Here is a 13,484-nt window from a genome sequence, read left to right as displayed (position 1 = left end):
CACAGCCGGCAACGACAGCTGCAGAACACTTGCAGCAAGAAGAGACCACAGAAGACAATGGAAACAAGAAAGAAGAGAAGAAAAGGGCAACAAAGAAACAACAGATGGCCAACCCAGAGGAAGAAGAAGAGGAAGAGTACAGTGAAATAGAAGAAGAAAAGAAAGGCAAGATAAAGGAGGTACTTTCTCTTATTAAGGGATACATGGAGTCATTTAAAGAATGGCAAACACAGGAATTTAATGATTTAAGAAGAAGAATAAACAACACAGAAGAGAAAATGAATAAAATAGATATGACCTTAACAGAAATGGGAAAGAAAATGGACAAGATGGAAGAGCGGGAAGCAGCAGTAGAAATGGAGGTAGAGGACTTAAAAAAGAAATTAGAGGAATCTAAAAAAAAGTTATAGAGACACAAGAACTGTTAGCTCAGAAAATAGATATAATGGAAAATTATAACAGAAGAAATAACATAAAGATAGTGGGCCTTAAGGAAGATGAAGAAGGCAAGAATATGAGAGAGTTTACAAAAGATTGGATCCCTAGGATCCTAGGTTGTCCAGAACTACAGCAAGAAATGGAAATAGAAAGGGCACATAGAGCATTGGCCTTTAAACCACAACCACAACAAAAACCAAGATCTATTGTAGTAAAATTCCTAAGATATACTACAAGAGAAAAGGTACTGGAGAAGACAATGGAAAAAGTAAGAGAGGGCAACAAGCCACTGGAGTACAAAGGGCAAAAAATCTTCATTTATCCAGATATAAGTTTTGAACTCCTAAAGAAGAGAAAGGAGTTCAATACAGCAAAGGCGATTTTATGGAAGAAAGGGTATAAATTTATACTAAAGCATCCAGCAGTATTGAAAATATTTATTCCAGGACAACAAAACAGACTATTCTCTGATCCAGAAGAAGCACGAAAATTTGCAGAACAATTACAAAATAGACTGAGGGATGAAGATGTGTAATGAGAGTAAAAATGACCACGATTTATATGTATGTGGGTAAAGAGGTATAAGTGTGTATATGTATAATGTGCATACGTGAATGTATCCGTATTTAGAGGAAAATATAGATAGTATAGACAAGAATTAATAAGGGAAGGAAAAGGAATAGAGGGAATAAGGAGGGAATTAAAAGAGTGACCTTGGTCACATATGAAAAGTGAAATCTTTTCTGGGGGGGGCTGGGTGGGGGGGTATTACGGTCACTGCAAAATCAGCTGACGCTTGCGAGTGAATTCGCAAATCCAAATGGAGAGGGGAGATGTGGTTGACCGACAAGGGATAAAGGACAACTCAGGAGGGGAAGGGGAGATTGGGGCTAAAGAAGTTTTAAATAGGAGAATAAGGAAAATGTTTGATGTTTTAGGAATGTTGTCTTATAAAGGGTTTAAAATAAGAAAACAGAAATGGAAAAGGAGGAAAGGTAATGATGGAAAAACGGAAAGGGAAGATAAACAAAGTATAAAATCGCTACGTTGAACTATATGACTTTAAATATTAATGGAATACATAACCAAATTAAAAGGAAGAAACTGCTAAATTTACTGAAAAAAGAAAAAATTGATATAGCATTTGTGCAAGAAACACACTTAACTGAATTGGAGCACAAGAAATTAAAGAGAGATTGGGTAGGACATGTAACAGCAGCATCGTATAATTCAAAAGCAAGAGGAGTGGCTATATTAATTAGTAAAAATGTGCCATTTAAAATAGAAGAGGAAATAATAGATCCAGCAGGGAGATATGTAATGATAAAATGTCAGATATATTCGGAGTTTTGGAATCTACTCAATGTATATTCACCTAACGAAGAAGATCAAAAGTTTATGCAAGATATCTTTTTGAAGGTAGCAAATACACAAGGGAACATATTAATAGGAGGGGATTTCAAACTGAATTTGGATTCAAATATGGATAAAACTGGGAAAAAAATTAACAGAAAGAACAAAGTAACCAAATTTATAATTAAATCAATGGAAGAAATGAAACTTGGATATATGGAGGAAACAACACCCAAAAGAAAAGGAATATTCATATTACTCGGCTAGACATAAAACGTACTCAAGAATAGACCTATTTTTGTTATCAGCTAGTATGCAAGATAGAGTAAGAAAAACAGAATATAAAGCTAGAATACTATCGGACCATTCACCCTTAATATTGACAGTAAAGCTAGAGGACGTCCCTCCAAGAATGTATAGATGGAGATTAAACCCCATGTTACTTAAAAGGCAGGATTTTAGAGAATTTATTGAAAAACAAATAAAAATGTATTTTGAAATAAATACGGAATCAGTGGAAGATAAGTTTATACTATGGGATGCAATGAAAGCATTCATTAGAGGGCAAATAATAAGTTATGTAACCAAGATGAAGAAGGACTATAATCAGGAAACAGAGCAGTTGGAAAGGGAAATAGTAAATATAGAAAAAAAATAAGCAATGAAGGAAGATACAACTAAAAGAAGAGAATTGGCGGATAAAAAAATAAAATATGAAACATTACAAACATATAAGGTGGAGAAGAATATAATGAAGACAAAACAGAAATATTATGAACTGGGTGAAAAAACGCTCAAAATCCTAGCATGGCAGCTTAAGACAGAACAAGCTAAGAAAATGGTATTGGCATCAAGGAAAAAAGACAAACAAATTACATATAATCCAAAAGAAATTAAGGGAAACTTTAGAGAATTCTATGAACAATTATACCGAACTGAAAATGAAGGGAAAGAAGGGAAAATAGATGAATTTCTGACTAAAATTGAACTACCAAAACTACAAATAGAGGAACAAAATAAATTAACAGAACCATTTGGAATAGTAGAAATACAAGAGATAATAAAAAAATTACCAAATAATAAGACACCAGGAGAGGATGGATTCCCAATAGAATTCTACAAAACATTTAAAGATTTATTAATTCCGCCCCTCCTGGATGTAATCAACCAGATTGATGAAACACAAAGCTTACCAGATTCATGTAAAACAGCAATAATTACAGTAATACTAAAGCAAGGGAAAGATCCACTCTCACCAGCGTCATATAGACCAATATCTTTACTAAACACAGATTATAAGATAATAGCTAAACTATTAGCAAACAGATTAGCAGAGCATGTACCAAAAATGGTAAATTTAGACCAAACTGGATTTATCAAAAAAAGACGCACAACAGACAATATTTGTAAATTTATTAACTTAATTCATGCAGTAGAAGGAAATAAAGTACCTACAGTAGCAGTTGCTTTAGACGCAGAGAAGGCCTTTGACAGAGTAGAATGGAATTATTTGTTCAAAGTATTGAAAAAATTCAATTTACCGGAGAAGTATATTAATTGGATTAAAGCATTATATAAGGGACCGTTAGCGAAAGTGACAGTAAATGGACATGTATCAAAGCAATTTAACTTAAGCAGGTCAACGCGGCAGGGATGCCCACTATCACCTTTATTGTTTGCGTTAGCTATAGAACCACTAGCAGAATTGATAAGAATAGATAATAATATAAAAGGAATAAAAATAAAAGACAAGGAATATAAAATCAGTCTATTTGCGGATGATGTTATAGTGTACTTAACAGAACCAGAACTATCAATAAAAGAATTATATAAGAAATTGAAGGAATATGGAGAAGTGTTGGGTTACAAGATAAATGTAAATAAAAGTGAAGCAATGCCTATGAATAATGCGGATTTCTCAAAATTTAAGAAGGAATCTCCATTTAGATGGCAAATGCAGGCAATAAGATACCTAGGTGTACAAATAAACAAAAATCTCGGCCAACTATATAAACTCAATTATTATCCACTAATGAAAAAATTACAGGACGATTTAGAGCATTTTGGAAAGATTTACCACTAACACTAATAGGAAGGATAAACTGTATTAAAATGAACATTTTTCCAAGGATATTATACTTATTCCAGGCATTGCCAATGCAACTGACAGAAAAATTCTTCAAGGAGTTGAAGAAAATAATAAGGAATTTTTATGGAGAGGGGGGAAACCGAGGATAGCACTAGATAAATTAACAGAATGGTATAAACAAGGAGGCTTACAACTGCCAAACTTTAAAAATTATTATAGAGCCGCACAATTAAGATACCTATCAGATTTTTATCAAACAAGGGAAAAACCAGATTGGACGAGATTAGAATTAGATAAAATAGGGGAAAAGATACCTGAACACATATTATATAAATGGGATGAAAAATTGGTACAACATAGAAGTTCTCGAGTATTACATCATCTCCTCAATATTTGGAAGAAGATTCATGTAGAAAGAAATAAAACAAATTATCAATTACCAAAACTAATATTGACACAAAACAAGTTACTCCCTTTTACAATAGATAACCTTTCCTTTAGAGAATGGGGAAAAAAAAGGGATTAAAAGAATAGAAAATTGTTTTTCAGGAAATAGATTCTTATCCTTTGAACAAATGAAAGATAAGTACAATATAACTCAAGATACAGCGCTGGCATATTACCAATTGAGATCCTACTTGAAGGATAAATTAGGAAGCAGTTTGAGTTTGCCAGAGGCAAGTAACCTTGAATATGTGATTACAGATACAATGATAATCAAAAGATTTATAACAAATATGTATATTAAACTGCAAGAAAAGGAGAATGAGGAAACAAATGGTAAAACTAAACAAAAATGGGAACAAGATTTAAATTAAATATAAAGATAAAAAAGGAAACATGGGAGAAATTATGTTCTGGAACGATGAGAAATACAATAACTGGATACACAGACTATACATTACACCTCAAAAGTTAAATAAATGGGACCCAACAGTATCTGATAGATGTTTTCGATGTAAAAAAGAAATGGGAACAACAATTCATGCAATCTGGACATGTGAGAAAGTAGAAAAATTTTGGGATGATCTCAATCAGATATTAAATAAAATAACAGAAAACAATATACCAAAGAATCCAGAGATCTTTCTCCTAAGTAACATAAAAAACAAAGAATTTGGAATTGATTTGGAGGATGCACAAAAAAGATTTGTTAAGATAGCTCTAGCCGTAGCAAAGAAATGTATTATGTCAACCTGGAAATTGGAAGATAATTTGAAAATACAACAATGGTATATAGAAATGAATAAATGTATTCCATTAGAAAAAATAACATATAGTTTAAGAAATAATATTGAAATATTCGAACAAATATGGGAGCCTTACATTAAATACAATAGCGAAAACCTACCGGGGACAATCATTACCTAAGTTGATGGAAGGAGAAAGAAAGAAAAGAATGGACTCAGTAGAATTTCTGGTGTATTTTTGTTGAGTGACAACATTGTCTGACTGGTTTAATGTATCCTAGATTGTATACCTTAAATGGATGGGGGGGGGTGGGGGGGGGTTGGGAGGAGGGAGGAGGGGGGGGGAGAAAATATCACTGTATATGTGTGAAAAGGAAAAATTGTGTATCATGGCTAATGTGATTTATGGTGTGAAAAATAAAAGATTTAAAAAAATAAATAAATAAAAAAGACTGAGCAGCAGAATTAGACCATTTGGCACATCAGATCTGCTGCACCATTCGAATCATCCCTCCCAACACCATTCTCCTGCCATCCCCCCATATCCTTTGGCACCCTTACTGATGAAGGACCATCAACCTCTGCTTTAACTACATGCAATGAGTTGACCTCCACAACGAACTGTGTCAATGAACTCCACAGATTCAACTGGCTGAAGAAACTTCTCCTCCTGTTGTACAATCGCAGGACAGACACAGAGTGAAGCTCCCTCCGCACCATCCCATCACACACTCACGGTGTCAGACACAGAGTGAAGCTCCCTCTGCACTGTCCCATCACACACTCCCAGGCCCAGATTAGATGCCATTATCTCTCTGCTGTCCGTGTGATCAATGTAATGTAATGTCTGCCTTGCTCGCTTCCTCCTCAGATATTGATGAGTGTCTGGACAGATCCTTCTGTTTGAACGGGAAGTGCCATAACACAAAGGGATCATACAGCTGCACCTGTAACAAGGGCTTTAAACCCTTGCCTGACAAGAAAGGCTGCCAAGGTACGTGAGGTTCACAGTGACCATCCATGATGTGACTCGGCCCAAGGGCTGCCCTGTTCTGATTTGCCCTATGCTTCACTCCTCCTTCAGATATCAATGAATGCAGCGAGAGGCGACTCTGTGCCAATGGCCGTTGCTTGAACACAGAAGGTTCCTTCCAGTGTCGCTGTCACCCCGGATATCGCTTAACCGGCCAGCAAACTGCTTGTGAAGGTGATGCTCCCAGTCCAGACAAGCACGGATGTCCTCCCGGGGAGGGAGACGGGAAAAGGAGAATTAATTTAGACATTCGGCCCACGAGTCCTTGCTGCCCAATTTACACCCCATTAACCTACACCCCCAGTACATTTTGAATGGTGGGAAGAAACCAGAGCCCCCGGAGAAAACTCACGCAGATACGGGGAGAACGTACAAATTCCTTACAGACAGCGTGGGATTCATAGCCTGGTCCAGTCCTGATCGCTGGCACTGTAAAGGCGTTGCGCTGACCGCTACATCAACTGTGCTGCCCTGTCACGACCAAGAGAAAGGGTAGGACTTAAATCACCAGGGGACAATACTGACACTCTTGATTTTCGGGGGTGAGTGTCTGCGGGGAAAGTGTCGCAGGGAAGAATATCTGGGGGGGGGAAGGCATCCTTGGGGGTGGAGAGCGTCTGCAGGAAGAACATCGTGGAGGAGAGTGTCATTCGGGAGAATATCATGGGGGAGAGAGTGTCCATAGTGGGGAGAATGTCTGTGGGGAGAGTGTCCGTGGGGGAGAGTGTCCGTGGGGGAGAGTGTCCGTGGTGGGTAAAATGTCCGTGGTGGGAATAATGTCCATGGTGGGGAGAGTGTCCGTGGGGAGACTGTCCGTGGTGGGTATAATGTCCGTGGTGGGAATAATGTCCGTGGTGAGGAGAGTATCTGTGGGGAGTGTGTCCGTGGCGTGAGTGTCCATGGTGGGGAAAGTATCCATGGGGAGAGTGTCCAGGGTGGGGAGAGTGTCCAGGGTGGGGAGAGTGTCCAGGGTGGGGAGAGTGTCCGTGGGAAGATTGTCTGTGGGGAGAGCGTCCGTGGGGAGAGCGTCCGTAGTGGGAGTGTCCGTAGTGGGAGTGTCCGTAGTGGGAGTGTCCGTAGTGGGAGTGTCCGTGGTGGGGATAATGTCCGTGGTGAGGAGAGTATCTGTGGGGAGAGTGTCCAGGGTGGGGAGAGTGTCCGTAGGGAGAGTGTCCGTGGGGAGAGCGTCCGTGGGAAGAGCGTCTGTGGGGAGAGTGTCCGTGGGGAGAGTGTCCGTTGGGAACAGAGCCCATGAGGAGAGTGTCCATGAAGGAGAGTGTCCATGGGGGACAGAGTCCATGGGGAGAATGTCCGTGAAGGAGAGTGTCCATGAGGGAGAGTGTCCGTGGGGGACAGAGTCCATGGGGTGTGAGTGTCCAGGGGGAGACTGTTTGTGTGGGAGAGTTTCCGTGGGGATTGTCCATGGGCGAGACCGTCTGTGTGGGAGAGTGACCATGGGGAGTGACTATGTGAGACTATCTGTGGGGAGAGTGTCTGTGGGGGGAGTATCCATGCACGAGACTGTCCGTGGGGAGAGTGTCCGTGGGAAGTGTCCGTGCGTGAGACCATCTGTGTGGTAGAGTGTCCGTGGGTGAGACAATCTGTGTGGTAGAGTGTCCATGTGTGTGACCATCCATGGGAAGAGTGTCCATGGGGGAGACCATCCATGGGGAGAGTGTCTGTGGGGGAGAATGTCCATGGGCGAGACCGTCTGTGTGGAAGAGTGTCTGTGGGGAGTGTCCCTTGGCGAGACCGTCCATTTGGGGAGTGTCCATGTGTGTGACCATCCGTGGGCAGAGTGTCCGTGGGGGAGAGGTGTCCATAGGCGAGACCATCCGTGGGGAGAGTGTCTGTGGGGGAGAATGTCCATGGGCGAGACCGTCTGTGTGGAAGAGTGTCCGTGGGGAGTGTCCCTGGGTGAGACCGTCCATGTGGGGAGTGTCCATGGGGGAGACCATCCGTGGGGAGAGTGTCCGTGGGGAGAATGTCCATGGGCGAGACCGTCTGTGTGGAAGAGTGTCTGTGGGGAATGTCCCTGGGCGAGACCGTCCATGTGGGGAGTGTCCGAGGGGGAGACTATCTGTGGGGGAGAGTGTTGTGTGCCTGATGAACAGATGTATGCTGGAACCCAATTCCCACCTGCTGTTGAAGCTTTGTTGCTGTCCAGCCTGAGGATAGGTCGGGACACAGTGAGTGAGGAGAGAGCTGTGTGTCTCAGATCTGCTCACCGTGATGATCATTGTCCTCACACAGACATGAACGAGTGCCAGGAGCTTGCTCACGTATGTCCGAACGGTGAGTGCGTGAACACACCTGGATCCTACACATGCCGCTGTCCGCCAGGATACCAGCTCGTGGATGGCACCAAGTGTAAAGGTAACTTCTGGGGGGGGCAGAGAGATTAACAGGTCCATGTAGAACAACTGATCCGAGGACCTTCGCATCCACACGCCCCTCTCTGTAACCCTGACACCTCCCAAACCCCTCACTATAAATCCAACACCCCCTCATTGTAACCCCAATACCCCCCTCACTGTAATCCTGACACCCCTTCACTGTAACTCCGACACCCCCCTCACTATAACTCCAACACCTCACTCACTGTAACACCCACACCCCCTTACCTTTCATTTGAAGACTGATACACCCTGCACTCTCACCCTTCAGAGATAGAATGGGGATTGAAGGTTGATTGGGCCTGTGGGTTGGATGGACCCGTCACTGTGCTGTCTATCTACGTTTAAATATTTAAACGTTGGGGAGAGTGTCCATGGCACTCTGCACCTGCCCCTCCATCCGTTGGTGCCATATGGTCCATCGGGCCTGGGGCGAGAATGACCGTCTTCTGGAATGAATGCGTTCTTCCAAAGCTCCCTCCTTGCCCACAATTGCATCGACACACCTCACATCTCAAAGTTCACATACACGACATCACGTACAAAACTGAGATTCTTTTTTCTTGCGGGCCAGGCAGAATTACCCCTTATTGGCAGTGCAAAAGAAAAACTGTCCACCAGAACACACGTAAATAAATACAGAAATGTAAACAAACTGACTGTGCAATCCATAGATAGAAAATCCATAAAGTCCACAAGTCAGAGTCCCTGATTGAGTTTGTGGTTGAGGAGTCTGATGGTGAAGGGCAGCAGCTGTTCCTGAACCTGCTGGTGTGAGTCATGTGGCCCCTCGACCTCTTTCCTGATTGAGTTTGTGGTTGAGGAGTCTGATGATGAAGGGCAGCAGCTGTTCCTGAACCTGCTGGTGTGAGTCATGTGGCCCCTCGACCTCTTTCCTGATTGAGTTTGTGGTTGAGGACTCTGACAGTGAAGGGCAGCAGTTGTTCCTGAACCTGCTGGTGTGAGTCATGTGGCCCCTCGACCTCTTTCCTGATTGAGTTTGAGGTTGAGGAGTCTGACGGTGAAGGGTAGCAGCTGTTCCTGAACCTGCTGGTGTGAGTCATGTGGCCCCTCGACCTCTTTCCTGATTGAGTTTGAGGTTGAGGAGTCTGACGGTGAAGGGTAGCAGCTGTTCCTGAACCTGCTGGTGTGAGTCATGTGGCCCCTCGACCTCTTTCCTGATGGCGGCAGCAGCGAGAACAGAGCGTGTGCTGGGGGGTCCAGATCTCTGATGATTTAAAGAGGAAGAAGTTGTTTTTGTATCATTCCAATAGATGGCACTGCATTCACAAAACTGGACCATTTGCCCCTCCTGCCCCATCCATCTCCTCCCACTTGACCACATTCTCTCCTTCCGCTCCCCCCCCCCCACCTGCTTCTTCGTTTTGCTGCTTCAGCCAACCCATCTTTGTCCCACCTCAGACATCAATGAGTGTGCCTTGAACCGCTCCCTGTGCGGACCCAACGGCTTCTGCCAGAACACGGAGGGTTCGTACTCCTGCGTCTGTGACACCGGCTTTTTTCTGTCGTCAGATGGCACCAGCTGCGAAGGTAGGTCAGGAGGTGGGGTGGGGTGGGGTGGGGGGGAGTGGCGGGGAAGAGCAAGGGAAGGGCCACCACGGCTGGGCGAACTCCTGCCAGACACCCATTCGGTGAGTTCTGTCTGGGCTGGTGACACTGGAAAACGCAAGATGCTGCAGACCGGGGCGAACTCTGTACCACTTTTACATAGCCATTAAAAGACGGGAATTAACCGCCTTTTCACTTATCTGTTTCAATGCAACCAACGCGGGATAAGGAGTCATTTTCATCCTGGTACTTACCCACCAAGGTAGGTAGTATCAGAGTCAACGCATTTCATAGGCCGGGCGCAGCCATCTTGATTCCTGTGCGCCTGCGCCAACTGAAGCTTGGCGTGAGCGTGAGAGTCAAGGGTGTGAGTTCAACATCGTTATGGCACTTAACTCTCGTGCATGTGCCAACCGTACTCCAAAACGTAAACCCAGTGCACATGTGCCAACCAAAGACTCGCGCGTGTGCGCAGGAATCAAGATGTTGGCGCCCAGCCTACGGACCCCAGGACGTTGACTAAGAAGGTAAGTACATACATTTTGGCTCTTCCATGCCTGAATCCTGTTATAGTTTGTCAAATACAACATAAATTTTAGATTTTTTCTTTACTTTTTTTTAAACCAATGTACGCAATTCCGACATATGTCCGAATTACAGCCATGAGTCGGGGAGTACCTGTACATAAATGATTTGGATTATAAATGTTTTAGACATCCAGCACAATAACAGGCCCTTTCGGCCCACGAACCTGTGCTGTCCAATCAACCTAAAATCCCCTGCCCCGGAACATTTCAAAGGGTTGGGAGGAAACCAGAATCCCCAGAGGAAAGCCCACGCAGACGGGTGGGAGACCGTGCAAAGTCCTTTCAGTCAGCGCTGGATTCTAACCCGGGTCCTGGTCGCTGGCGCTGGAAAGGCATTGCGCTAACCGCCATGCCAACCACTCCACCCTGATGGAAATAGAAGGCTTCACAGGTGATACCAAAATCGGTGGTGGGTCGGGGGGGGGGGGTGGGGGCTGATGGTGCTGAGGATACAGAAAGGTGGCAGAGGGACTCGGATAGAGAGGACAACGGGCAAACAGGTGGCAGACGAAAGACCATGTTGGAAAGTGTCCAGCCATGCACTTTGGTCGAAGGACCATTATTTGGATGGGGAGAAAAGGGACCTGGGACTCCTCGTGCAGGGTCCCCTGAAGGTCAAGTTGTGGAATGCAGTGTTGGCGCAACGCCTTTACGGCGCCAGTGATCGGGAGCGGGATTCAAATTCCCCCGCTGCCTGCGAGGAGTTTGGACACTCTCCCCGTGTCTGCAGGGCGGAGCAGACTCGTGGATCTGTTACCAGGCTACATGTCTAAATTAATTGTAAAAGAAAGTCATTGCTAGAGGAATAGCAGGGATGCAGTGTTGAGCTCGAGAAAGCACTGGTGAGACCTCTGTTGGAGTGCGGTGTACAGTAATGAGGGGTTTATCTGAGAACAGGCGTGCTGGCATTGGAGAGTATTTCTCTCAGATTTACTAGAACGAGGCCAGGAATGAAAGGGTTAGGTTATGACGGATGATAGTCAGCTCTTGGATGATACACATTGGAGGGATGGGGGGGGGGTGGGGGTGGGTGTCGGAACCTCATAAATACATTTTAAATGGTGATCAATCTGGACGGAGTTGTCGTGGCTAGGATGGTTCCCCACGGTCAGGGAGTCTAGGACAAGAGGGCAGAACTTTCAGGTCAAAAGGGTGTCCATTTTAAACAGAGGCGCAGGAACATTTTTTCAGCCCCAGAAGGTCATGAGTCTGCGTTGTTGCCCTGACTTGTTGCCACAAAGGCGGCCATGAGAGCAAGGACATTGGGGAGCATTAACGGCAGTTAACTAGAGGAGGAATCGCATATGTATAAAGAAGGGTGGTGGGAGAATGGATCAGCTCATGACGGAAGGGTGGGACAGGCTGAATGGCCTCCCTCCTTGTGCCCCAGCATTTTATTTCTCCTTTTTTTCCCTCCACACCCGCACCCCTCCCCCCAGAACCCGAGAAACCGGAAGGAAAGAAGGAATGCTACCTCAGCCTCGACGACCCGATATTCTGCGACAGCGTCCTGGCCACCAACATCACCAAGGAAGAGTGCTGCTGCTCACTGGGGGCGGGTTGGGGTGACCTCTGCGAGATCTACCCCTGCCCCGTGCACAGTACAGGTAAGGGGTGCCCCATCGGGTAGTCGGTGGGGTAGTGACCGGCTTGGAAATGACCATGGAACACCACAGCACAGAAACAGGCACTTCAGCCCTTCTGGACCATCCCTAAACATTACTGGCCTAATCCCACTGAACTGCACCCTATCCACACCCTCCATTCCCCTCCTATCCATGTACCTGTCCAAATTTTTCTTAAAATTCAGAATCAGAATTTAATGACGTGAACTAGTCACAAAATTTGGTGTTTTACAGCAGCATCTAGTGTAAACCAGAGGGAACACATGCAGATGTGGGGAGAACGTACAAACTCCTTACAGACAGCATTGGATTTGAACCCAGGTCGCTGGCGCGTTAGTAACGTGGTGGCTGGGTGCAGGTCAATGGTCATGCTCTCTGATTGATTGTAAATCTCCTCTGCACCCTCTCCATACCAACCACATCCTTCCTGTCTTGAGATTTCAGACATCACATACAACCCTGAGATTCCTTTTCCCTGTGGGCACAGCAGAATTACCGCTAATTGGTAGTGCAAAAATTAAAATGTACACAGCGTAAACATGTAAACAAACAAAGAGCTGGATACAGGTAACGAATGTAAACAAACTGACTGTGTAACACAGAGAGAACAAAATCAGTAAAGTACACAAGTCTAGAGGTCCCTCATTGAATTTGTGGTTGAGGAGTCTGATGGTGGAGGGGCAATAGCTGTTCCTGAACATGGTGGTGCGAGTCTTGTGGCACCGACAGCAGCAGAGAGAGCAGAGCTGGGAGGTGCGGATCCTTGATACTCTCCGACAGCAGTGTTCCCTGTTGATGTTCTCAGTGGTGGGGAGGGCTTTGCCCACAATGTCCTGGGGTGTGTCTGCTACCTTCTGAGGGGTATTGGTCGGTCAGCCCACCTTCCACCGCACCTCTATAGAAGTTTGTCCGGGTGTCTGGTGTCATACTGAACCTCCACAAACTCCTGAGGAGGAGGTCGAGGCGCCGACGGGCTTTCTTCACGCCACCACTGGTGCGTTGGGGCCAGAACCAAATGCAGCATTGCACATGGGGTCAAACCGAGGTCATCCATCAGTGTCGAATGTCCTTACATTCCTCTTCTCTTGTTGCAGCTGAGTTTCACTCTCTGTGCCCTGATGGGAAGGGCTACTTGGTCAGCAATGACAACCTGTTCGGCATTGGCTTGCCAACTTACAGAGGTAAGTGAGCGCATTCAGCCTGG

At 44.8% G+C, this 13,484-nt stretch overlaps 1 protein-coding gene across 2 annotated transcripts in view; it reads left to right on the top strand.

Moving 5' to 3' along the window:
* ltbp3 (latent transforming growth factor beta binding protein 3) overlaps positions 1 to 13,484 on the top strand; it is a 171,126-nt gene that overhangs the window by 131,466 nt on the left and 26,176 nt on the right. For both annotated transcript variants that reach the window (XM_069893984.1, XM_069893983.1), the window contains 6 exons: positions 5,942 to 6,064; positions 6,155 to 6,277; positions 8,357 to 8,479; positions 9,922 to 10,050; positions 12,095 to 12,262; positions 13,375 to 13,461. In XM_069893984.1, coding sequence (XP_069750085.1) covers positions 5,942 to 6,064; positions 6,155 to 6,277; positions 8,357 to 8,479; positions 9,922 to 10,050; positions 12,095 to 12,262; positions 13,375 to 13,461 — 753 coding nt within the window. The remainder of the gene's footprint in view (positions 1 to 5,941; positions 6,065 to 6,154; positions 6,278 to 8,356; positions 8,480 to 9,921; positions 10,051 to 12,094; positions 12,263 to 13,374; positions 13,462 to 13,484) is intronic.

Source organism: Narcine bancroftii, chromosome 8 (assembly GCF_036971445.1).
Source record: "Narcine bancroftii isolate sNarBan1 chromosome 8, sNarBan1.hap1, whole genome shotgun sequence".
Lineage (NCBI taxonomy): Eukaryota > Metazoa > Chordata > Chondrichthyes > Torpediniformes > Narcinidae > Narcine > Narcine bancroftii.
Note: the sequence above shows the minus strand (reverse complement) of the source record. Positions and strands in the feature narration are given on the sequence as shown.